The 27,394-nt window shown below is 36.7% G+C and overlaps 1 protein-coding gene across 1 annotated transcript in view; it reads right to left on the reverse strand.

Moving 5' to 3' along the window:
• The window catches only part of DPY19L1 (dpy-19 like C-mannosyltransferase 1), a 106,722-nt gene that overhangs the window by 65,905 nt on the left and 13,423 nt on the right, over positions 1–27,394 (reverse strand). The window contains exons 2-6 of the mRNA XM_023512425.1: positions 22,745–22,769; positions 22,046–22,133; positions 18,552–18,689; positions 16,774–16,894; positions 15,890–15,983 (exon numbers count right to left, since the gene is read on the reverse strand). Coding sequence (XP_023368193.1) covers positions 15,890–15,983; positions 16,774–16,894; positions 18,552–18,689; positions 22,046–22,133; positions 22,745–22,769 — 466 coding nt within the window. The remainder of the gene's footprint in view (positions 1–15,889; positions 15,984–16,773; positions 16,895–18,551; positions 18,690–22,045; positions 22,134–22,744; positions 22,770–27,394) is intronic.

Below are 27,394 nucleotides of genomic sequence, written 5' to 3' on the forward strand. Positions count from 1 at the left end.
TGATCCTAATGGAGTATTTCAGATTTCGACAGGTCAAATAAGCTAAGGATTTGAAGGAGATAATCAACAAGGATTTGAAGGAGAAAATCAACAAGCTCGATTTAGTGAGTATATTTAGTATTTTGATTATATAGAAATTATACATTATTTTCTCATGTCCCTGAGCACCTAGCTACAAGGTGCTCACTCTCTGATTACTGCCCTAAACCACCTAGAACACAAGAAAGATGGGGGAGGAAATGCTCTTTGGGAATTTAATTTAAAATTCCCTTTTAAAAATCCCCTGGAACAAAGAGGAATTAAAACTGAAATTTAATAACTTTAATTTTCTAAATGGCAGAGTAAATGTAGAGAAAGGACAAAAGAGCCACAAATACAATTTCCTGACCAAATCTCAGGATGAAATTTGCTTAAGAATGGAGAATCTTATAACCTCACTCAAAATGCCATACAATGTGGGGGGTTCTGAGGTTGGACATTTTCCTGGAAGCAGAACCATTACGATAATACCCCCTTTTCACCAAACTACCAAAACACAGATTATGGCCCAGCATCTTCTGCAAACATAATCAGCTTTTCTCAACTAACCAGGAAGGCAGATTTTCTGATGCACTTTTGTCCACTGCAAAACTAGAAAGGCAGAATAAAATGTCCTTATCTGCAAGGAATAGTCTGAGTTACAATAACTATGAAGTGACATGACTTGAAATAAATACAGTATCCCCAATATTTGCCTTCTTTTTACCCCAACCCATAGAGACCATCACACAAATCCTTTTATTTTGCTAAGCAGAAAAGATATAGTAATCAGAATACTTAAAATTGTTCTAATTTTTTTTCTCTATTATAGTTGATCAGGCACTGTTTTCAGCATTCCCCAGTGGTTAAAAAAAGATCTCTTCTGCAAAAATTCCACCAACATTCAGAAAATATGAAAAGTCCAATTGTACAAATTTTAAAACACTACATAACTCAACATTTTCCACATTTACTCACACATACCATTTACCTTTTGAATGTTAACCTCCTTAAATATAAAATGAGAGGATATTAAAAAGGAAAATTGAAAATATCTTCAAATACTTCCCAGTGTATGGATTAAAATCAATCATCAAATTCTGATAGGCTTCATTGATCACTGAAATTTTTATCACTATTTGCAAAAAAAGATGAAATGTGCCAGATTTAACTTTGAAAAAGGAACAGGTCTTTTCTTCTTTTTAAAGAGGAAAAAGGCAATGGGTTAATTCAAAACAATATTACATCATTCTTAAAGTTTTCTTATTGTTATGTAAACCCCTAAGAAGGAGAAATTGAGAGAATAACTTGAAAAGAACTGAATCAAGAGGATTTCCAATCTCAAATGTGAGCTATAAGGCGTCGGCACTTGAAGAAATGAAGTCTAGCCCAATGAAAAAATGCCATGCAGCCTGGCTTAGAGCTAATACCCCTCCCCTATACTTATGGCTGGGACTTACTGGCCCTAAGGAAAGAGACAGTGAAGATTAGAAGAGAGTGAGAATCAGGAAAGGTAAGAAAAGTTTTCAGTTTGGTCCTCTCCAGTCTGTTACAAGCAACTAATTAATGCCTTTAACTCTGTCTGCCAGCACTAAGAAATAGCATCTTTAGAATGTGAACTTCCCAATTTACCGTGCTAGCTGCCAAGGCACCTAGCACTGGCTTGCCCAAGGCAGAGATATGAAAGATATCTGAGGGGTAAATGAAAACATAAATATTATTCAATCCAAAGACAAGTGGCATTCCTTTTTTGTAAGCCTGCAGCTTACCACACCACACCTCAAATCACTGTTGCCCAGATTTAAGCTTCCACTTGCCATCAGGGCCATGTGCTCTGTCGAGTCTCTGCTCTGACAGATCCACCACACTACTCGACTCCCATCATACCTTTCCACTATGCCCCCAGAACCTTCCTTCCGTGATGAATAACTACCCAACACCAGCAGCCTCTTCCCAGATGCTCCCTTCGCCTCCTGCCTGGGAATACCACTCCCTTCTGAGAAAATGCTTCCCCTAGCCTCTGTCCCAACTCTGGCTTCTGAGATCCTGAATTCTGTCCACTTCTCTCCATTCCTCCACTTTCACCACACCAGTGCAGGCTACTTTCCTCACCCAGACAGACACCGTCAACAGCCTCCTGGGCCCCAGGCCTGCTCCCTCTACATGGCAGCTCGGCCATCTTTAACAAGTGCATGCAGCTAAGGAGTCTATCCATTTAGTCTTGTCAATGAAGTATTTAAAACTTTTCCCAAAAGCTTTAAAATATTTATGTATTATACAGCCTATGAGTATTTTTTTTCTTTTTTTTTTAAGGTAGATTTTATTTAAGAAGAACAAAGAGAAACATTACAGCACTTCCAAAGAGAAGTGGGTCCCTCTCATGAAGGAGTAAAGGTGAGAGAGACCTGTATTTTCTTTTCTTGAAAATAAAACTACACACAAAAATGCTGCACACAATTCAAATTTTTCTGTCAACCATTCTGTATGTGCTATAAATTTTCACTTCTGTTATATCACTGAATTTCCCTTTCTAGATTATAATTTCTTTGTGATTGTGTGTGTATTGAAAAGAGGTGGACCAAAAAAAAGAACGAATCCTATCCTGGCACTCCTGCCTTTTGCACAGATAGCCCTTTACTTTTGTCCATTGCTCTAAGGGCCAAATCCAAACAATGAAACATGACCAAAATGAGGCTCTGGCCCCCTATATACCTCCAGACTCCCTTCCTTATTCTTCCTCCTACCCAAACTGTGCTGCAACTGCACTGTCTTTGTCACAGTTCCTCAAATGAAGAGACCACAAGGACTGCTGTGTACAGAAGAGCCTTTGGGGAGCAAGACTGGCCAGCGCCCAGGCAAGCCACAAGAGATGAAGCTGAAGTGCCCAAGTGACTGTGCTGGCAAAGGGAGAAAGGGAAGGACTCAGAGATCGTCTCAGGAGAGGAAAGCACAGTGTTCCGTGATTGCCTGGACTGTGGAGATGAGAAAGAGGAATGTCATGTACAACTCCTGTCCTCAGGTCAGCGATGGCCATTAATATGGACTGAAGTGTCCTTTGCTCAGACAGTGAAGACAGAAAAAGGGGCAGGTTTTGGAGAAAAGATGCCAATATTTTCAACCAATAACTACCATCAATTTATGCATACTAAATAAAAACACTTATCTTTTAAATATTCATATACAACTGTTAGAACAAATGGGTTTGATTAAAGATGTGCTAGCAGGCCAAGTTAATAGAACATTCAAAAAAGTATGTGGCTGGAAAAGTCTGAGATGGTGTAATTCAAAGCCTATTTAAGACATGTTTTTAGCCAAAAATCCAGCCTTTTTAACAGTAAATGCTTGATTTTAAAAAATAAAACAATGAAAAGAAACAAATCAGATAAAACATGAAAGTAAAACTGGCATAAAATACAAGAAGTTTAACTTTAAAATGTGTGTTGGGCAGTAGAGGAATAAGAATTGATACAAAAAGCTATTCTATTCTGCAAGAGAGCCTAAAAAGAATACTGCCTACTTCCTAGGTAACTTGGCTGGATCATGGGAAGATAAACTGGTTACATTAATGAGGTCTATTTAGTTCAGATATGAAGGAAGACATTTACACAAAACTAAAATGGGATAAGGCTTGACATACACACTCATCTTCCAGGTCCTCAGGACTTTCAGAACATATCTAGAAATAATGTAGTTTAAAAGAGTTTTATGTAGTATCAAAGAAACCACTCTACTACTCTGAACTTCCAAGGACCAAAGAAGATAACAGAGAAGAACAGAAAATTGGAAGATGACTGCCTCGTCCTCTAGGACTAGCTGGTTCCTTATGTGGAAGAAAAAGTATTTTCTGCTGAAGAGCTATGTCTACAAAATGATGACCAAGGTTTTCTTAAAGAAGCAGAGAAGCAACGGAGAACTCAGTAGAGAGAAGGGTATACATTTAAAAGAGAAGGAAGAGATCAGGGACAGATCAGAATGGCCAGAGCGATGCTGAGCAAAAGACACTAAATGTACAGAAGTTCATTAAAAAGATCATTGAAAAGTTCTCAAAAAGTTGCCAGAAATGGAATAGAAAAGAGGGACAGAGACACTGATCCCTGCCTCTGTGTGTGTGTATTCCAGCCTCACATACCCAAGTATCCACAGGTGACAGGGTGGAGAGAGAGGACAGAAGGGATTGTCACTGATACTGGGTGTGTCACGTCTGCCCTGAGGGGATGAAGAATCAGATCCACCTCCTGGATACGCTGTGCTGTCTGCTGGCAGACACAGGGCTGCTGAGGTGAGTAAACAGAAGACCCACAGGGTGAAAGGAGCCTGCATCTCCCCCAGCAAAGCAGTTTACAATCTGATCATTCTATAATAAAACCCACTAATCATTAAGACCCACTCACCTTACAATCTTCAGACCAGCCTTTTACCTAATTCTTAGATATAAATGTCAAGCTAAGGATTAACAGGTTGTGGGGAAGCTTTCAGAGTGAAAGACAGAAGCCAACACAAATTCAAGGGAAGACCTGCAGGTAGCAGAGACAATGCCAAGCAGAGAAATTTTCAAACTCAAGATTCTTTAGGATAGTTGAAAATCTAAGAGAGAGGACAATAAAATTTAACAAATAAAAAAAGGGAGAGAAACCATATAAAATCAGATTTCAACTGAAGAGTTCCAATATCCAAAAACCATACAAAATCAGATTTCAATTGAAGAGCTGGCAGACAAACATCTTGGGGAACTCTAATCAATAGGATTTTGAGGAAAAAACAGAAAAAAAAATGGAAAGGAAAGAGTCATCAAGGAAATAATGCTAGAGAAAGCCATCCTCCAAACTAACGAATCTACGTGCCCAGATAGATAAAACCCACAGAGAATCTGATGATAAGGATGAAACGACCTCTACCACAAACTGGCCTGTTAGGGAACTAAAGATAAAATTATGAACCCACATGCAAAAAGCCACATCCAAAAGGAACTGACTACAGAATAGCACCAGAATTTTGAAAACCTACACTGAATCTTAGAAGACAGAGAAACAAAGCTTTCACAGTCTGAGGAAAAATAAAATTCCATAACCAGACAAAGCAGTAATCAAGTACAAAATCAAACTAAAGAAATGTTCAAACATACAAGATACATGTATTTTAAAATTACCTCCACATACTCTTTCTTGGGAACTACCGCAGGAATGTGATTCTCCAAAACAATGAAATAATAGAGGTCAAGAAATAACGAATCCAATACAAGAAAGGAAAGGAGAATTCCCAGCATGGTGGTAGACAAACGTCCTGGCAACTGCTGCCCAGCAGGCCTAAAGAAAGCTGGGTCTAGGCTGGAACCAGAAGCAGAAGGCTCCAGCAGGGAAGCCTGGGGATGGGGTCGGGAGAACTGAAATAATGGATTTCATACAATTGACAAAGTATAAAGTAAGTGTTTACAGCTCAGTTGTAGATCTGGAGAGGAATTAATCAGTGTGCAGGAAATTAGGGAAAACAAAATATTAGCAATAATTAAACACAGGAAAAATTCTAAGTTACCAAATAAATAATTATTTACACTATGTTTCAGCAGTGAACAACATCAATAATACTGTAACTGCGGACTACTGGTTTACACATCAGAATTGCTGGGCTTTCTTTTTTTGGGGTGGGGGACAGAGTCTCACTCTGTTGCCCTAGGTAGAGTGCCACAGCAGCATAGCTCACAGGACCCTCAAACTTTGGGGCTCAAGTGATCCTCTTGCCTCAGCCTCCTGAGTAGCTGGGACTACAGGTGCCCACCACAATGCCCAGCTACTTTTTCTATTTTTAGTAGGGACAGGGTCTCACTCTTGCTCAAGCTGGTCTCAAACTCCTGAGCTCAAGCAATCTACCCACCTCAGCCTCTCAAAGAGCTCCTGAGCTTTCAAAGATCAGAAAGTGCTTTTGTCTGAATAAGGGAAGGGTGGAGTGGTGGAGACAGGAAAAGAAATGACTGCTATGTTTTTTCATGAAAAGTCATTAAATAATGCCAAGAGGTATGTATTTACATACAAAATAATGAAAATTAATTTTAAAAACATATTGATAAGTAATATGTCCAGTTGTACAGTACATTAATAGAAAGAAAGTTGTTCAATACACATACTGGAAGACCTGTTGATATTTATCAAATAGCTATGAGAAACAAAATCATAAAAATGTTCCAGATAATACTAAAATTGATATTCTTCACCAAAAGAAAATATTATAACTTTGATTTGAAAACCATTAGAAAAGAAACCTTCCAAAAAACAGACTTAAGTAACCATAATCTGTCAGACCACTCAGAACTTTGGAGTTTAGAGACACTTCTATATGGATGAGGATGAATCATGGCGAAATGTGTAATCACAAAAACAGACATGAAACAGAACCGCCACACACATTACGGTACCTTTTCTTCCAATTTCTAGCTAAACTGTCAATAAAATGATTCTAAGGAAAATTAACTGAGGAAACTATTAGGATAATTACAGAATTACATACACGATAGCTAAAAGTGGAATACTATATAAAACAGGACCCTGATAAATAACAATATCAGAAAGAGTAAACTTCAAACTTCTACATGTCAACTTCTACTAAAATAAACAATGCTTTTAGAATATTAGGATTGAGAATTGCAAAATCCTGGGACCTTACAATCCTTAGGAAATGAACTATTACAGAACAGCAATATTTTGGAAAATTAGAACGGAAAAAGAGACTAGGAAGTTCAGATTCTTCTAAGTATCATTTATCTCTAAAATATTTTAGATGAAAACTTTTATGAAGTGTGTTTCCATTTTGAAAATACACACTTTATTACTCAGTATTTTTAAATAAAAATTAACTACAGGTTCATATAATTTAATTATAAACTGTCTTCAAAAAGACAGACAGCAAAAGACATACGCTGGAGCTCAAGTCTATTCAAATCCCAACTCTACAAATGACTGGGTTCATGATGTTGGCAAAATGCTATAATGCTCTTGTGCTGCAGTTTCCTCATCTATAAAATGGTTTACCTACCTCAGAGGGCCACTACAGGATTAAATGAGTTTGTTATTGTAAAGAGCTCAGAAGAGCCTTGCATTTACGTGTCAGACAGGTACTGTATTTCCTCAGTATAAAAACGATCTTCAGTGAAGACAGGAATCTGCAAGTCCACTGGAAAAATATTTCCTCAATTGATCAGTGCTAGCAAAGATAACAGATTTTTGTGGACCTGTCGTATATGACAACCATGATCTAAGTTTTTCCTCTCAATAACTTATTAATTCATTCATTTCATTCCATCAAAAACTATTTTCTAGGCCGGACACAGTGGCTCATGCCTGTAATCCTAGCACTCTGGGAGTCTGAGGTAAGCAGGATTGCTTGAGCGTAGGAGTTCAAGACCAGCCTGAGCAAGGAGGAGTCCCCACCTCTACTAAAAATAGAAAAAGGAGCTGGGCATTGTGGCGAGCACCTGTAGTCCCAGCTACTCAGGCCAAGGCAAGAAGGATTGCTTGAGCTCACGAGTTTGAGGTTGCTGTGAGGTATGATTCAATGGCACTTACTCAGGACAACAGAGTGAGACTCTATCTCAAAAAAAAAAAAAAAAAAGTTATTTTCTGAAAAAGGCATTTTACAAAACAGGTGCTTTTCCTGTTCTGTAAATATTACCCATTTTTACAAAGAAGACAGTATACCCTAAACTCATTTAGGTCTTCACCCTCATACTCAATCACTTCTTAAAAATTCTTCTATAATCTTCCATTCCAGGTAACCTTAAGTAAATACTTTATCTCCCTGTTACAACCCAGGAAGATGTTTATTACTTTATCTTTTTTATATCTAAAGGCAAACCAAAAAACTGGCAGTCACTCTAAGTTCTTCTCATGACATTTATCCAAATTATATAAAAACTCAACGTTAACAGATTCCACCCCGGACTTACAGCTTCCATACAGCATTTTTCTTTCAGTCTTAATCATGACAGCCTAAGACTGTCAGATATCTCTGGAAAGCTCCTAACATGTGCGGTGCAGAGCAAAAGATATTTGAAAACAAAAATGCTAGAAGATGCCACGTTATTCAGGGAGGGGAAAGAATCATTAACATCCTCTGAGAAAAAATACTGAAATCATGAAACAAAAATAAAATACTGTTTTTTAAAAAATGTTCACAAAACAAATAAAAATTCCTGAAAATTAAAAGCCTGAATAATGAAAATTAAAAACTTACTGGAAGGGTCAGAAAAATAAGACTGATAAATTTTTCTAGAATGCAGAACATAGCTGAAGAGATTAAAAATGGAAGAAGATGTGACAATGAGAAGACTGAGAAGTCTAACATGCAAATAATAAAAGTTCTTAAGGAGAAAAGAAAACAGAGGGAATTAAATAAGTAAAGAAATAAATTAAGAAAATTTCTTAGAAATTAAGGGCCTAAATTATAAGACTGAAATAAACCATCACATGTCCAAGGATAATTACAAAATTATCAAGATATTTTGTTGAGAATGTTCAGAATCATGTTAAGAAAGAAAAGATTCTACAATCTTCCAGAGAAAGGAACACCGAAAGTTCACACACAAAGGTTTAGGAATCTTAACATCTTAAAAATGTCTAAACAGCACTACCTGAAATAAGACAACAATAGAGAGAAGCCTCAAAAAGGTCAATGAGGCTCGGAGCCTGTAGCTCAGCGGCTAGGGTGCCGGCCACATGGTGGGTTCAAACTCGGCCCAGCCCTGTTAAACAACAATAACAACTACAACAAAAAAATAGCTGGGCACTGTGGCGGGCGCCTGTAGTCCCAGCTACTTGGGAGGCTGAGGCAAGAAAATCGCATAAGCCCAAGAGTTTGAGGTTGCTGTGAGCTGTGACTCTACTGAGGGTGACATAACGACACTCTGTCTCAAAAAAAAAAAAAAAGTCAATGAAAGTATTCATTGAATATGCTCAGCCAAATAAGCAAGAAAATATAAAGGCAAAATAAAGATTTTTCAAATGTGCTAATTTCAAAAAATATACCTTTCATCTACTACCCTCAAGAACTACTGGAAGGTACCGAAGTGAGAAAATAAACCAAGCAAGAATAATAAATAGGATACAGGCACAGAACATCCAAGAGAGGACAGCAGGGAAGGATGTCCCAACAGGATGGCAAAGGAAAATGCCAAGAGGACAGATGTGCACAAACAGAGAAGGCAGCCAGTCTAGAACCAAGTCCTGCCTCATGCCCAAGAGCCCCACGTTTTAGCTGACCTGAAGATAACGTCTGGTGAGCCTGGACAGATTCTTGCAAGTATTTTATTTTAGCTCCATCATGCCTTACTGCTGACTAAGACACTCTTTTCACTCACAGAAGGTGCTATGCTTTGATATGCTCCTGAGAGCTAGAATACACAATGGTCAATTTAGAAACAGGGGCAGCTCTTCCCTAGATGACATTTCTGCCAGATACTTCTTCAGACTAAGAATCCTAGACCTTGCCTACTAATGTCCTGAGGAGCCAGACTCCTGGTTAAAATCTACGTGTGTTTCTCCAGCCTGGCCATAGGCAAATGCTTTGCCTGTCAGGCCTCACTGGTGAAGCTGCCCTCCTCACCCTGGGCGTGGTGCAGAGCCAGGACACTGCAGTCTCTGAGGAGAGCTGCAATCAAGGGCTCAGGCCCCTCTGGCTGGTCAAGCTCTTCTTGTGCACACATTCCTAGGCCAGGCACCTTTATTCCATGGTCCATCTAGGCTTCCTCCTCAGGGTCTCTGCTGAGGCTTCCTGACGGGGGAGGGATTTTTGAGGACACTTCTCCCCACTCTGACTCAGACTATTCTTTTCTCCTCTTAGCCCTCTCCCCAACCTCAGTAGCCTTTGGTTCAGAGCCCAGAGCCTTTTGTTTGGGGCTTCCCTAACAGTGAGAAAGTAAGAAGACACCTGACCCCCACTCCCAGGGCTGCCCTGATCCACCTGACCCCAGACCTGTGAGGAGTGTGGACAGGTGAAGACTGCTTTTGCTGACATCATCACAAGAAAATGATTGCTTAACTCCTTCACTTTGGGCTTGTTCCTTTAATCAGCTACTCTAATACCTGGCAGCTTAGCTCCCTCTCCCTGCTCAGCTGAGTTCCTGACAGTTCCAGAAAGTTCCATGACCCAGAAACTGTTCAGCTATCTTCTTCTAGGAACTTTCATCTATAACAGTGTTTTTCAACCTTTTTTATATCATGCCACACTTGAACCTATAATCAACTTTCCAGAACACACTTAAATCATGTTGATTAAAAAAAAGAATAAAAAATACTCATTGTGCTTTGAACTTCTTTCAAAAAATAATTTAATTAATGATCTTCAAAAATTTTCACTGCACACCTAAGATCCTCTCAAGACACACGAGTTGAAAATCACTGCTCTATAATAATGGCAATAGTGCCCTTTCTGGCTCAGCGCTGGTACCTCAGGGGGTACCAGAGCTGGCAGGTTTGAACCCAGCCTGGGCCTGCCAGGCAACAATGACAACTACAACTAAAAGATAGCCAGGTGTTGCAGCAGGTGCCTGTAGTCCCAGCTACTGGGGAGGCTGAGGCAAGAGAATCGCTTAAGCTCAAGAGTTTGAGGTTGCTGTGAGCTGTGACACCACAGCACTCTACTGAGGTTGACATAGTGAGACTCTGTCTCAAAAAATAAATTAAATTAATTGATTAATGGCAATAGTGCCCTTTCTGTTAACAGCGAAGTTTGTGCTTGAGCTTGATATTCTGGTTTTCAAAACTAAACACACTATATTTAAGGATCTATACATATGCAGTAAAATTATAAAGAAAAGCAAGAAAAAAAACGAATACAAAAGTTAGGATGCCATTTCCTCTTGAGAGTTGTAAAAAGAAGAAAATGCATTAAAAGGAATTTTTAGGGTATAAAACTTGTGATAACTCATTATTTCTTTATCAGTGTTACAGGAACATAGGTGTTTATTTTACTAATCCTTAAAAATGTATGTAAAGGTTTTTATACAATTCCATAGGTACGGCACATTTAATACATAAATTTTTTTAAGTAAAATGGGTAATATCATAGATAATGTACTCAAATTATAGAGGTGCATAAAACACAAAGCAAGGACTTCCATGCATCTATTTCTTATAGAAACAGAAGCAAAATTTCAAGCCATTCCAAAAGTATTCCGCCTACGAGAACAGTTAAGTCCAGGAAACTGAGTCACACAGTGTGCCTGTTTTGCTGCTCTGGTGCATGACTACTGCTTCCTGCCCTTTGTGTTGAGATGCTGTTTATTAACCAGCTTCCTATTCTGCATCCAAACCTAGATTAAATGACACTGGAAATAGAGACCCTTGTCATTGTCACTTCTTTATAACAGAGACCCTTGTGATTATCACTTCTTTATAATAAAATCATAATCAACCCCCTTAGAGTATAAGCAATAGTAAACAATCGAATCTCATATCTGTATGATTGCCTTTGTATGAAAAATGTTGTAATTCTCTTCAGCACCTCTGTATTTCTTTACCTAAAGGATCTTCACTTTTCCAAGGCTGGGCAAGGTGGCTCACTCCTGTGATCCCAGCACTTGGGAGGCCAAGGCAGGTGGATTGCCTGAGCTCATGAGTTCTAAACCAGCCTGAGCTAGAGAGAGACCCTGTCTCTAAAAAATAGCTGAGCAATGTGGCGGGAACTTTTAGTCCCAGCTACTTGGGAGGCTGAGGCAAGAGGATCACTTGAGCCCAAGAGTTTGAGGTTCCTGTGAGCTGTGACGTCACAGCACTCCACCAAGGGTAACAAAGTGAGACTCTGTCTCAAAAAAAAAAAAAAACAAATCCAGTTTATAAATCCTGTTATCATTTGTACACATCCTCTATAAGAGGGAAATTTATAACAAATTCTATGTATGCATGTGTTCTTTCCAGAGAGCTGGCTAGGAGACACTATTGCCTACGCAAGGAATTAGTAGCTAAATATCTTGTCCAGTCTATTCCTCTCCACAATGCACAAGGTAAAGGTAACCTCTAATTCTAGAATATTACTAAAATCAAACTAAACTGCAAAGAATAAAAGGTTTACTATCACTTGCCTGATACCTGCCCTGAGTCCAACAACAAAAGTTTTAGTATTTATCAACAAGAGAATTTTAGGCATATATGAATTTCCCCTAAAAGAAACAGTGCAGGAAGTTTCTAAATGCCCCCAAACCACTTTCTCATGTTCCTTCCTCCTTGCAGAACAGAGATTTACACATACTGCATCTTAAGAAACAAGCTTCCAAAAACTGTTAGTCTGTGGCTTAGAAACATCAAGGTATCTTAGGAAATAAACAACTGTAACTATGAATTAACAATAAAACTTTAAAAACTTAACAATGAGCAATATTAAAAATACTATAATACTGAGAATTCCAGAAAAAGAATTACAACATGAGTAAGTTGTGTTTGCAGAACAGATCTCACTCGATCTCCTCAAGTTTAGAGCTTGGCAGGTGGGGCCCATTCATCATATGACTAAGTTTTTGTTCTATTTTCCCTTCTACTCTCATCTCTGATAAAATAGACTAGCTTATCTAACTTCTAAAATCATTTCTCTATATTACTTTAAAACTAATATACTTCTGAATTAAAAACTGTCAGCCTTAATCTGCTGCAAACTTCTAATAGACCAATCTCAACTTTTATTTCCCAATTATAGAACACAATTTATTAAAAAAAAAAAACAACTAAACACAATTTTAGATACTCTCTTCTTTAGCTCTAATTTAAGAAGTCTGCAAATTGATCTCACTCATAAAATTAGAAGGGTGATTAAACTAATAAGGAGGGTAACATTAAGAACTAGAAATTTGAGGCCTTTAAATATCAAATGAAAAACATAAAAATGCAACAAAAAAACTGATAGAAAAGAAGTGATGAGACATTTATTGAACACAACATACATCAGGATCAACATTTGAGAGCAATTTATATGAACGCCCTTAGAGAGCAATGGAACAGTCCAGGCTTCCTAAGAATATAAATGGCTCCCTTATATACAAGAACTGCAAGCTCATTGGTGATGAGTAGTGCTGGGAAGAATGTTAAGTTCTGAGGCTTTGGAAAGAGTTAGAGGGATTATTCAGGGTTAAGGCAAAGACCATAAACAGAAGAAGAGAAAATGAAAAATGAAAATGTGTGCTGCCAAGTACAGACCACTGCACAGTACAAGACCTGGGCAACCCCAAAGGGGCCTTCAGCAGGAAGCCCTCAAGCAGGGGAGCTGCAATCAGCTGCAGCCCTTAACACTGCACAAGAACCAGCGACAACTATTTGGAAAGATCCTAATGCTCTATGGTAGTATTAACCCTTTTTATCTCATGGCATGCTTGAAACTATAGGTAAATTTCCATAGCAAATTTAAATTACGCTGACCAAAAAAAAAAAAAAGAGAGAGAGCAGAAAAAAAGAACATACTTACTGTGCTTTGAATTTCTTCCGAAAATAATTAACAATCTTTAAAAGTTTTCACCACACACCAAAGATGGCACACCAGTTGAAAGTCACTACTCTAAGGTATGAGTTGTTCACTTGTGCCACCTTAAGCAATAGGTAACACTTTTCTTTTTATAATAAAACTACAGTATAAGTAATAAAACTTTACACTGCCACTCAGTACACATTCATATACACACATATGTAGCAGATAGACGCTTCTCTAGTACCTAACCTTATTAAATGTTAGGATGCTATTGTTTATATTTGTATTCTTTTCTTTTTCATGTAAAAAAAAAACAAAACTGCTAGGCTCAACAGACTAAATTTGATTTTAAAACCCCCAATAGATCATGCCCTGCAGTGTGACAAACATTAAATATTTTGGGGTCTGGTCCAAGTCCAGCATCTCATGAGATCATAGCTCAGCTTGAATCCTGTCCCTGTACTGGTCAAAAGTGTACCATTTTATTTACTTGCTTTAGAATAAGTTTCAAACCATACTAGTATCAAAGCTTTTCACCACCCAGACCAGCTGCTGTGTCTATCTTAGTCTTCCTCAAGAACATGTAGCCCAATAAAACTGACCTAAATATTACCTGCTTCTTAGGACCCAGATTTTCCATCTTTGCCTCTCCCTGGGATACTTTTTTCCTCATTGTTTATTACCACCTATCCCAATACCAGTATCCTTGATTGTCCAAGGTCAAGCTAAAGTGGCCCCTCTATACGGAACAAATTTCCCCTGGCTTGGGAATTTTAAGCACTTTCCTATTTTCCATTACACACACCCTGTCATCACCTCCATCTCCCACCCTGCCCCACTCCCTTACTCTCAGAGCCAAAACACAGTCTTAAAAAAGAAACTACTTAGTAGGTACTTTATGTGTTGACTGAATATGCAACTCCCACGTAGGCAGAAAACTGCCTATTAGGCACTGTCAGGGCTGAAGACTGACAAAGTTCAGGTCAGGGCCCAAACTACCTTCAACCCCTCAACCAAAAACAGACCCTTGTCTTCTCTTCACCAGATGTTGTGCCTCCTGCCTTTGAAAAAAGGTTATAACAAGCATTACAAGAAAACAACATGCATGTTTTCTTTAGTAAATGTTTAAAAATCCAATGTTCAATTAAAAAATAACTGAGTAGTGTAACACCCACCTACAGTCTTAAAATTTGGAAGGCTGAGGCAAGAGGATCTAAAAAAAATAACTGAGTGGTGTAACACCCACCTGCAGTCTTAACTATTTGGAAGGCTGAGGCAAGAGGATCACCTGAGCCCGGGAGTTCCAGGTTGCAGTGTACTATGATCACACCTGTGAAGAGACACTGCACTCCAGCCTGGGCAACACAGCAAGACCTCATCTCAAAAAAAAAAGTAGTATTAAGTAAAGACTAGCAATTTAGCTACCATGCCATAGTTCACAGTATAGCTTCTGTTATTTAAAATCTAATCTCTCAAACGTGATAAAGACATATGGGCAATACTTAGCAAAATGAGTATGTGTCACCAAGTTTCTCTCCCTTTGGCTCATCATACGAGCACACTGGCCCACTTTCTCTCAAGTTGGCCTCCTTTTCTGATTATCATATTCTTTTGGATATTTCTTCATGTCTTATTTCAAAAACAAAATCTTTCACTTTTCACATCATCTTTTAATCATGCATTTCCATTTTAATATCCCCAATTAAATAATTAAAAGAATTTTCTTAGATCTAAGTCAGAAATATTAGCATGAAAGTGTCTTAAATCTACATGCAAATGTATTTTAAATTTATCTTTTAATAGCTTTCTCATTTGACAATATTTATCAAGTAACTGCTATATACTCAAATACTGAGCTAGAAACTTAACAGATCTTTGAGGTACTAAACTGAAAATGCCAGACTTCCAAAGCAGAGAAGATGATGGGATAACAGCAGACTCAAAGTCATTATCCTAAGATGAAGATGCCTATAAATGTATTTAAAATTTATTAAGTACCTCCACCAAGCTCTATTTAAGCCTCTAAAACAGGGGTGTCCAATCTTTTTTCTTTTCTGTCATACAATGGAAAGATATGAATTGTTTGAGCCACAAAGTAAATAGACAAACACTAAGGAAAGTGTTTTTTTGGCATTAAAAAAAAGGTCCATGCATACTCTTCATGATATCCCACACCACAGATAAGCAAAAAAAGTCCTCACAAAATGTGCACACAGCCCAGGGGCCTCAGGTTGGACACCCATGCTCTAAAATAACACTGGAATCCAATCATGAAGTTATACGAATGTGAAATAATTCTGTAACTACAAGTAGATATTTTAGGAATAAGACTGTTATGACACTGATCTATCAGCTTATCAATGATTAACTATTAATTAATCAACTATTTTTATTATTCTAGTATATCTTATAAATACATGCTAAAATATTCTCTTACCTTAAATATGTGCCATATATGAAGAATAGTGCCATCATTAGTCCATTTAAAATAAAAATTACAGCAACATAAAAGCAAGCAGGATCTCCCAAACCTTTAAAAATAAAACATATGTTCTAACCACAAATTATATTAATCTGTCTAGCAATTTACATTAAGCCATGTTTAATTTGAAAATTGTAGATATATTAAATGGTTGCCTTGGTTCCCAAGTGAAAACCTGATACTACTGCAGAACACAGATGAGAACAGGGGAGGAGCTATGTGGTTTTATAACAAGGCTGCAAATTCACTGATATACCTTCTACAGAGTTAGAAGGCCTATGACTCCTATTTTTGAGTCTGGTTGGATTTGTTACTGCTTCAGCACAGTACAGCAGAAGCAATACCACGTAACTTTTGAGGCCAGGTCATAAGAGACCATGCAGGGTACAGCCTGGAGCTTTGAGTTGCCCTAGGAAAAGCCTAACTACTACTCTGAGGTACCTTGCTATAAAAAGAACCCAAATCACATAGAAAAGCCACATGTATGTGCCCCAGCTGACAGTCCTTGCCGAGCTCAGCCTCACAATCACCCTAGCCGAAAGCCAAAATCTAAGTGAAGCAGTCGCCAGTGGACTCCAGTCTTTCCAGATACTTGCGTCTAACTAGCAGAAGACCCCCTCCCCACATTATGGGGACAGAGCACCCCTAGCTAGGCTAGGGCAATTGCTACTGCCTATTCAAATTCTAGATATGCAGCATGAACAAGCATCATAATATGGTTGCTATGTATATCACTAAGTCTGGGGTAAGTTTATTATGCTGGGTGTGTAAGTTTATTATGTTACAATATATACAATTATGTTACAGATAACTAGACAATATTATAGGAAAACATTTACCTTCACAGCTTTCAATAGGACTGAGTCCTTCTCCTCTGGTAACTGTCCAACATATCTTGGTTTGAATACCAATCAAGTCCATTATTTTGGTATAAATCCGGTACCAGCTAGCCAAGATTACCTATTTTTTTAAGAAGCAGAAGCATCATAAGAAAAGACATTATCCTCACCAGTTTTCAGTACTAGAATATTTTTGAGATGTTTTAATAATTATCAGATTTTCCCTTTCTGCACCATCCACTTGACTCCCTTTAAATCTAGTAAAATGAAGCTCACAATCTCCTATGCCTTCACTGGTCTGGTCAGACGTCAACTGTTCACCCGCAGATAAGAATAAGACATAATAAAACAAGTAAAAGAGTTATGTTTTTCAAAAACTATAAAACTCTAATAAGGGACAGAAAAGAAGATTTGAACAAATAGAATAGTACCGGGTCTCTTAAAAAGACCAATTTTTCAAGATGTGAATTTTACTTCAAATTAATTCATAAATGTAAAACAATCCTAATCAAAATCCTGAGTGTCTAGAATTTAACTAGAGAAATAATGGAAAGAAAACTAAAGAGAATGTCCTAACAGATACTAAAACTTATCATTTACAATGATTAAAACGGTATGAGAGTGGCACGAGAAGCCCTTCACTGCAACTGCACACAGTTCAACCCTTCCTCCCGCTCATCCTGCTTCCTTCATCTCCCTTCAGGAGTGGATCCCAAAGACACTCCTACCAACACTTCTTTTACGCAAATCGCCATTGCAAAGTCTACTTCCTGTTACGTCCACCTGAGCACAAAATCCAAAAACAGACACAAGCATTATGTGTGAGATGATTTTGTATATGAAAAAGCCACTAAAAATCAGTGGAGAGAGGACAGACCACTCACAGTGTTACCATTTTGAAGAAAAAAATATTTAGATTTCTACCCCTCACTAAGCATCAAAACCCATGCCACATAAATTGAAAATATAAAAATATGATTCTAAAGACTTTTTACATGTATATATGGAAGAACATAAATTTAAAAAATTCGTAGGTATACTTCTGTACAGAAAAAAATACATACACATCATATACAAAGCTAGAAGCCAAACAAAAAACTATGTTTTATCTATATACCTTTATATTAACATCCCATGTATAATAAATGAGGGCTTATAAAATGTTAATAGAAATATGGACACGAGGCATGAACAAGCAAATATTTCTAAAACTGCTAATTAGTATTTCAGTTAGTAGAACCTTTGTGGAAGGCATTTTGGCAACGTGTACTCAAATCATTAAAGTATGCATTCTGTTGGACAGTTTCACATCAACAAATTTATAGTTTTGTACAGAGGGTAAAGCAGAGACCAAATGTCACTGCCTTTCTCTCTCACCTCCTGGATAGACTCACCTTCTCCCACCTCACCCCTCCCCCAAAAAGTACACTTAGTTATATGAGAAACACAAAAGAGGGAGGAAAGAGTATGTGGCAAATGACGTATAAAAATAAGAAAGTTCCCTTCCTTACTGCAATCCCTACAAGCACACCAACTCTATTAGCGTTTGTCCACTTTCTAAACACTTACAATAATAGTTCCCATAGAATCAGTTAAAGCCCCCTCACAAATCCATAAAAATCAATAATCATTTTTCCATATACCTTTCCAAGACACATATTTTCTTTAAAGAAATGAAGCAAAATTTAACATATTGAATTATATCTTAGATTTAGAATCAGCATTAAAACAAAAAATAGTTAAAAAGTGAAAAATCACAATTGGAATAAGTAACTTACCTCAGGGTAAAGATTGAACCTTTTTAATGTATTAATAACAAGGGGATATTCAGTCAGTTTGTCATTCATAATCATCCAGACTCCATTAAAAAATGACGGTGCTTCCACAATAGTCTTGAAGTAAGAATAATATAGTCCCTGAAATAAGGATACGCTCTTGTTATAACAAAAGGTATATAATTATTTTGCCTCGTCTAAGCTTAAAAGAATATTTAAAATATTCTGTTAAAAAACAAAACAAGTAATAGCTACAATTAATTTCATAGTTGTCTAGTCACTAATAAATTCTAAAGATGAAAAACTGGGATTATCTTCATATAATCTTGTCCTGAATGAAATAACTGAAAGCAAAGTATCTTCAAAAATAGTTTCAACATTTAAAAATAACATGACAGCACATTTCACCTAAAAAATCTATACTATCCTGTTAGAAAAAGCTATCTTATAAACAGGGTAAGGGGTTTATTACAGAACTAAAATTTACCATAAACCAAGAAATCTTCCCAAGTCAAAAATGTCACCCCCAATTGCTCATTTGAATTCCCAAAGTGACACTACCATGCATTTTTCCCCTCTAGATTTACATGCAAAATTGCAAATGTGTTGAGAAGGCTACCTGATTATGTACTATTACCTATAAATTTCATTCAGATACCATCTAATCTTACAGATCATTCTCCTTCTTATCAAGTCACCATAAGGTAAGCACCCCATGGGAGAGGGGTTTGGGGGAATGGCCCTATTTTGAGGAAAAGATCACTTTTTAGCTTGACATGTTACTTAGAAGAGATAGCAAGGGTAGAATAATACATGAGACAAAAAATACCTAAGTACAAGAAACCTGGGGGAGTCTAAGTGGCAGTATAATGGAAGACAGACAAATACAAGATACAAATTCAATCATATATGCAATTTTATCTAGACCTGCCCTGGCAGCCAGTACCATTAGCTACCAGACTCTGAACTGTGTTTAAGGCTCATAAATACAAAAGTAATATCCTATCCAGATATTTAGTGAAAAGAAAACTATGATCTTAACACTATGATGTTTTAGCTTTAATATAACCATTTTTTAAATTGTTTCCTACTGTAGTGCATTTAGTACTGTCCCTCTAAATTTATGCCCACCAGAACCTGTGAATGTGACCTTATTTGGAAATAGGTTGCTTGCAGATATAATCCAGTTAATAAGACGTCACACTGGATTAAGGAGGACTCTAATCAAACACAACTAATATCCTTAAAGAAAGAAGAGGGAAATGTGGGCATAAAGACAGACCCACAGGGGAAAGGCCACGTGACAAGGAAGGTGAGAGCAACAAGCCAGAGAATGCCAAGGACTGCCAGCAACCACCGGAAGCTAGGAAGAGGTGAGGAAAGGATTGTGCCCTACAGCCTCTGGACAGAAGACGGTCCTGTCAACACTTTAATTTCCCACTTCCAGCCTCTAGAATTGTGAGAGAATAAATTTCTCCCATTTTAAGGCATCTAATATATTTTATTACAGCAGGCCTAGGAAACTACACTTCCCTTGTTTCATGGGTTTAATTTGGGAATAATGTAAATGTTTTATTTAATTATAAAACAAAAACTTAAAAATGTCTAAATATCAAAATAACAATACAAGAATTCATTGTTTATGAAGTTAGGAGAGAATTTCAAGCAATTTTAAGATATAGAAATTTTACTGTATATCCCTAGAGGAATATACTCTAGGCCAAAACAAACTGTGAGAAAATTATTTATACTGTTCTCAATAATCATACTTTTTAATAATACTTTGGTACTTTTATTTGTAATAAATAGTAATTTGAAACCAAGATTCTCATACTAAGAGAAAAAAATACAAATTAAATAAGTAAAATTTTAAATAGTAAAAAAAAGTCTAATCCTAAATTTGAATTTTAAAATAGGAATATAAATCTATGATATATTTTCTCTTCAAAAAAATTCATTTCCTAATTCTATTCACTAAAAAGACACAATGGCCAGTCTAGCACCAAGACTGTGATCTCTAAATACATTTGCCACCAAAAGGAATGAGGGGCTTCTTAGAAAACTGGCCGATGTCTGATCTGGGAGTAAAATGTACCTTATGTACAGTACTTGAAAGTAAGGAAGCAACGGAACACTGGTAAAGTCATGCCAAGAGCAAGCAGAGTGAACTGCAAAGGGCTTTCACTAGTTAAAGAAGGAAAGTTTACAAAGTATGTTAAAACCCATCACGAGATAATGACACACCATAGGAAGGTACCAGCAGTCACCACTAGAAGATGATAGGGAATCTACTCATTTTTATGAAAACTGGTAAGTAAAAAGAATCAAGCATTTTCCTATCTTTCCTCTATGAAGGAAAACCAAATAGGTATTTTGGGAAAGTTCTTTATAGAAGTCTTATAGTGGACAGGTTACAGTGGTTAATGCCTAGTAAATTAGCACTATGGGAGTTGGAAGCAGGAAGATCACTTGAGCCCGGGATGAATACCAGTTCAAGTCTGCAATGAGCTCTGGCTGCAGTGACTATGCCACTGCACTCCAGCCTGGGCAAAGGAGCAAGACTGACTTGGGGGGGGAGGGGAGAATGACTTAAAAAAATTATAGTTAATACGTATAAGAAAAAAAGATAGAATAGATGATCACAGTTTGGCAATGTTATTGAAATAACTGACCTAGGCTGATGATGTGGCTATGATGAAGAGGTCAGCATACCAACACCTAAAGCCACTGATCTACCATCACAGAAGGAAGACCACCAGATATGGTATGCCTCCTGGTGTGATACAACAGGAAGAGCACCACACAACCTAGGAAGTGTTCCTGCCAGGAAAAATGTCAACTCCTCAGTTGTCAAAACTCTGACCCATCAATTATCAGTAAACTTGGGATAGATAAATATAATAAACAAGAATCACTGTAAGTAATTCTACAGGACAAATGACCTGGAGTCTTCAACAAATAAACAGCAGGAAAAACAAAACAAAAACAGAAAGAGGAATTTATAAATTAAAAGCCTTAGGAGATACATCAAGTAAATGCAGTGCAGCATGTAGACATTGTTTCAATCCTCTTCCAAACACAGTTTTTTTTGCTTTTTTGTGTTTTTTTTTTTTAAAGACAGCATTAATAAAAATGTAAGTCAGATCATTTAAATATGAATTTTTTATTTGGTGACACTAAATAACTATTGTTAATTGTTCTCAAGTGTGCCAGGGTTATTAATAAAAAAAAAAGAATCTTTTATTTTGAGATAATTATGAAATTATTAACAGATGAGATAATATAACATCTAGGAGTTCCTTTAAAAAGAGACAGATGAGGGACGTGTAGATGAAGAACGCTGGCTGTGTGTTGCAGCTACAGAAGCAGGAGGGTGGGGTGGGGGTTGTTATGTACTCTTTCCACTTGGAATAGCTTTTAGAAAACTTCCATGACAGAAAGCTTAAAATGTGTGTAATTTCTAAAATACTATGATAAAATGCCACATATAAACTAACCATTTCAGTGCGAAAAGCCATCTCCCTTTCCAGAGTTGAGAGGTGAGAAAAATGACGGTCATTTTCAAAGAGGTGTGTTATATGGCTCCTGGAAAAACAAAACAAAGCAACAGCATTAAAACTTACCCTACACGTACTATTTTTAAAAGTAACTCTAAATACAAAAATCAAAGTATCTATTGTAGATAATTTAGTAAGAAAACCAAGAGTATCCATATTTGTTTTCTACTCAGTACATCTTTTCTACTAAAATTTCTATTAAGGAAACACGTTCAAATTACATTTTAAAATTAAAACGCACCAGAATATTTTAAATGAAGTACAATAAAAGTATAAATTAAACTATAAATGTCATTGGGTTACCATTTTAGAAATATCTAATGAAATTCATGTTTCTATCTAGAAGATTAAAAAAATTAATCTTCTTAACATGAATACTATATTAATGTTAAGTGAGGTACAGTATCAAATATAGCCTCTTTAATAATAGATCTCTTTTTTATTACTACGATTATTCTGGCCCTGATTTATCAATTAAACTCAGGCTACTATGCTACATCTATTTCATATATATAAATCCATGTATATATGTATATTCATCCTTACTGTGCTGAAATTATTCCTTTAAATGCACAGAGAAAAGCTTTGGTAAATCATAAATATTTGCATAAAATACCATAGGAGAAAAGATAATCTTACCAGTGCAACACTGCTGCAAAGGCAGCTAGAAGAAAAAAGAAATTTGCATTACTATTTTAGCATAAAGAAATATTTTCACCTTATAGAAAAGCATTTCAAAGATAAGAATGACAAATACCGAGATGTGTAAATGTTGCAGTCTTAGGGACTGGCGAAAGAATACTGGTTCCTCAAAAAAAGCCACAGGGCTATGCTTACAATTCCAGTAGACTGGACATAAAAGAATTAAGCACACAGCTTCTATTTTCTTTCACTCGCTCGATTTTCATTCATTCAGCAAAGTACACACAGGCCTAATATTTCCCAAACACTGTACAGAAACCATTAGATAGAAACTAGTGACAGAACCAAGAGGAATCTAATCATGGGAAGAATTAACTTTCAAAGGAACAGAGAAATATGGTGGCGGGCGGGGGGGGGGGGATAGGACTAGAAGAAGGAACTACCATTTTTACATACTACTGCAATGTCTGCAATTTTATGATAGATATTACTTTTGTTTTTAAACAAATTTAAAATGAAATAATGAGAAAAAAAGAAGAAGAAATAAAAGAAAGCAAGCCAATAAAACAAACACCTTAAGATAAACCCAGAAAGCACCATTTGGTTTCCTTGTATCATAAGATACATCTGATTGAAGGCTTCTGGCTAAATAGCTACTAACTTAAGTTTATGAATTATGTTTCCGAATTAGGAAAATAAAATAAAAACCAGGCTATGCACTGATGCCTGTAATCCCAGCATCTTGGGAGGCCAAGGCAGGAGGATGGCTTGCGCCCAGGAGTTTGAGACCAGCTTGGACAATAAGCAGAACTCTGTCTCTACAAAAAAAGAAAATTAAGAAAAAAAAAACGAAAGAAAAGAAATGAAAACTAAACAGCTCTGATTTTACTGTCTTACCCTTACCCTTAAAGTAGCATTTAATAATATTTTTTAATTTAAAAATACATGTTGCCTTAGAGACATAAATGCTTACAAAAGACAAAGTTATTATCTCTAGATCACTGAAGTTATAAATATTTAACTTATTATTTACATTTTTAAGGTATTTTGATCTTTTCAAATTTTAATTTTTTCCTTATTGACAAACCTTTTTTTGTTTCTTTTCGATTTCTGTCTTTAAAAATTTCATCCCACCGTAATAAAATTTGGTGTTTATTTTCTCAATGATTCAGCTATCATTTTCTCAATAAATCATTCTCTCACTGAATGTAAATGCCACCTTTATCATACTAGAGACCTGTCACACTTTGATAATCTTTCTGTGATCATAACTGGGTTTTCACATATAAATTAACTTGGGAAGTATCGTTTGCAATATAGAGACTTCACATCCATAAGCATGATGTATACCTTTAATTATTCAAATTCCTTTTTAATTGCCCTTGAAAAAAATCTAATAGGTATTATTAATACAGATTTCTAAAGTTTCCCCTGGAAGTTTAACAGTTTTTTCTGTTAATATTTGTGAAATCTTTTTTTTTACTACACATTACTAGATATTATTATTAATGTATTTTTGAAGAGTATTTATTTTGTAATATATTTTTAGCTCATTCACTAAACTACCAATCAGTTCATATAGTTTTGAGCTTATCTTTATTCTTCATTTTAAACATTATTTACCAATGATAATTTTGCTCCTTTTTTATATTCTACTAGTAAGTTTCTTTTTCACTTTTGATAATAATGATAAACTTCTAGAATAATAATAAATAATTCTGGTAAAAGAAGGCATCATTGACTTCTGCTGACTTTAACAGCAATACATTTCACATTATGCTATTAAGTTGGCCTTTGACCATCACAATTCTGGAGTGATAATTAAGATTTGTCAAGGTCATCATCCATTCATGTCCTTAAAATGTTAATACCATAATTTCTCAGAAGGATGAGAGGTACAAGATACCTTTGGTACCTTCCTAATTTAATTCCTTTAAACTTGCTCCCTTTAGAATTAGACAGTAGACAATCCTTGGAGTAGGAGTACCTGGCAAGACAATGGTACTCTTTCCTAGTCTCCAAGGCTCATTTATAATCTGTCCAATGATTTGAACTCCTTTGTTCATTCAACTTAGTAATAATGATGACAATAATAAAACAGCTAACATCTGAATGGTTATTACATAGGCAGGATTTGAAGAAGTGCTTTACTAACTCTCTCAATATATGTTCACATATAACAGCCCATAGTATACAGACTAGAAATTGAAGCACAGAGTAGTTAAGTAACTTGCGTAGAACACATAGCAGGTAAACCAAGAAAGAGAGGCGATTTTCAGAATTCTGTTCCGCACTGCACGGCCTCTGCAGAAGAGGATGAAAGGAGACAAGGGAGCCCTATCCCCAAAGTATTCCTATTTTCCCTCCCTCATTTTTAAAGATAAAAGGGAAAGGGCCTGGCCCAGTGGCCCATGCTTGTATTCTAAAACTGTGGGAGGCCAAGGCCAGTGGACTGCTTGGGCTCAGGAGTTGGAGACCAGCCTAAGCAAGAAGAAGACCCCATCTCTACTAAAAATAGAAAAAATCAGCTGGGCATTGTGGCAGGTGCCTGTAATCCCAGCTACTCGGAAGGCTGAAGCAAGAGGACTGCTTGAGCCCAAGAGTCTAAGGTTGCTGTGAGCTATGATGTCACAGCACTCTATCAAGGGTGACAAAGTGAGACTCTGTCTCAAAGAAAAAAAACAAAGGAAAAAATGTTACAATTCATCTGTTGATATAAGCAGCACACTTTATGTCATTAATTTTTGCATAAAAATTCAGATATATTTTATTTAAAAACTGAAATACTGTCCTAGGAAGAAAATACTACTTTGTGAGCATTTAAGAACAGAGACATAAAATAACACAAACTTTTGAAGGCAGCCCTAAAGAGCTTTTCTTGCCTTCTTGCCTACAGAAAGAAAATCTCAAATTATTTTCTTTAAATTTATTCCAGAGATTTATCAACCTGTCTGTATCTTTTGGGAGTCTAACAAAGTTGGTAAGCCATTTTTTCCACTTAAACACATATGCCAATTTTTGGCATTCTAAGGAACTGAGGTAAATACAACAGTTAAAAAAAAAAACAGAACAGAAGAATACTATAAATTTAAAATATATAATAATCCAAACTTATTCTATAAGAAAACAGTGTTCAAGGAAAGGTTTCCTTTGTAATCTAATTCAAAGCATCACAATCCTTATGGCTGACAATTTTAAGAGGCTCTTATAATGTTGCTGGCAGCACATGTATTGCTTACACTCTTAAATTATACACTCTGGAATACTGCATTAACTCTTACAATTAAAGAAACTCTGTATTAGATTATATGTCACATTATATCAATTTTCAGTCTTATGAGAACTGAAAGGACTCTTTACTGAAATTATTCTTCTCCTGTTATTAGAATCTTGTTTAAAAAAATAGATTGGAACTCCCTAACAATAGAAACAATGTTTTACCAAACTCTACTACAGTACTTACCAGCACAAGTGTTTTTATTTAATTGAGTAAAGCTTGATATAATTAAGGGAGTGAGAGAATGAAACAATTCAAAATCATGTCCACATAATAAACCTAAATTAGGGTGGGGTGTGTAATCATCTTTTTCACAAATGAAGTCTCCATTTACTTCATGCAAATTAGACACCTCATCTACATGTGGCCAGCTGCCTACGCCTCCAGATGTCTTAGCCCAGTGGGCATTTCTCTTCCTGGGTCCTGTCCCTGACATAGGCACTCCCCATGGTGGCCACCAAGTTTCTGTCTGGCCCCAGTTCCTGCTCTTCCAGTCTCCCACTCTATTGCCCCCTCTGCTAGCTGCCAACCCAGGATCAGTGGCTGCTGTTGTTTGTTCCAGCAAGTTCCATGTCCTGGTCAAGCAGAAAGGGGAAATCTCCTGCCCTACCCCCATATCTGGCCTCAGCAAGGCAGGCAGGAGGATAGGATAAAGGGACTGGATAGAGGGTACTTCCCTAACTGCTCTGCTCAATCCTTGAAGCCCCCAAACCTCACTGCCTCCTGACCAACACACTAAGCTGCTCTTGTCTCTTCCCTTATTCCAATCACCCTACCCAGCATCCCTACTCAGTTGTCCTGGGCCCTTCCTAGGAAGTGTGAGAGCCCCAGGAAGACAGAGTAGGCTTCTACTTGCCCCACTGTGATCACCCACAGGCTACTCTCCCAAAACTACAGGATGTTTTCCTGACTACAGAAAAATTGTGCTATCCATGTTACTTTTTTTTTGCCTTATATGTACACTTTATAACTAATATTTGACTTCAAATTCACAAAGCACCTTTACAAACTCTTGATTTTCCCAAAAACCTAGAAACAGGGCTTCAAAAAGGTTATTTCCACCAAAGGTACACAGCTTATAAACAGCCAGAATCAGACAAACCCAGGTTTTCTGATTCCAAATCTGGGTCTCCTTCTACCATGTCTGAACTGCTTCCTTTCCCATCCATGGGCATTGGATGATCTTATAACAAAATGTATGCGAAGAAATACAGTCGAAGTCCAACATGACATACAAGACATAAAAACACAACCTACTGAGGTTAATCCATACTAAAAGCATTCTAGAGACTTTTGGCCCAAAGTGACAAAATGACATAAAGCAAGGTTAAGGGCACTCCTTAACTTTTTTTTGTTTTTTTTTTTTTTTT

The sequence above is a fragment of the Otolemur garnettii genome, unplaced genomic scaffold, assembly GCF_000181295.1.
Source record: "Otolemur garnettii isolate 467f Iridium unplaced genomic scaffold, OtoGar3 scaffold00028, whole genome shotgun sequence".
NCBI classification, from domain to species: domain Eukaryota; kingdom Metazoa; phylum Chordata; class Mammalia; order Primates; family Galagidae; genus Otolemur; species Otolemur garnettii.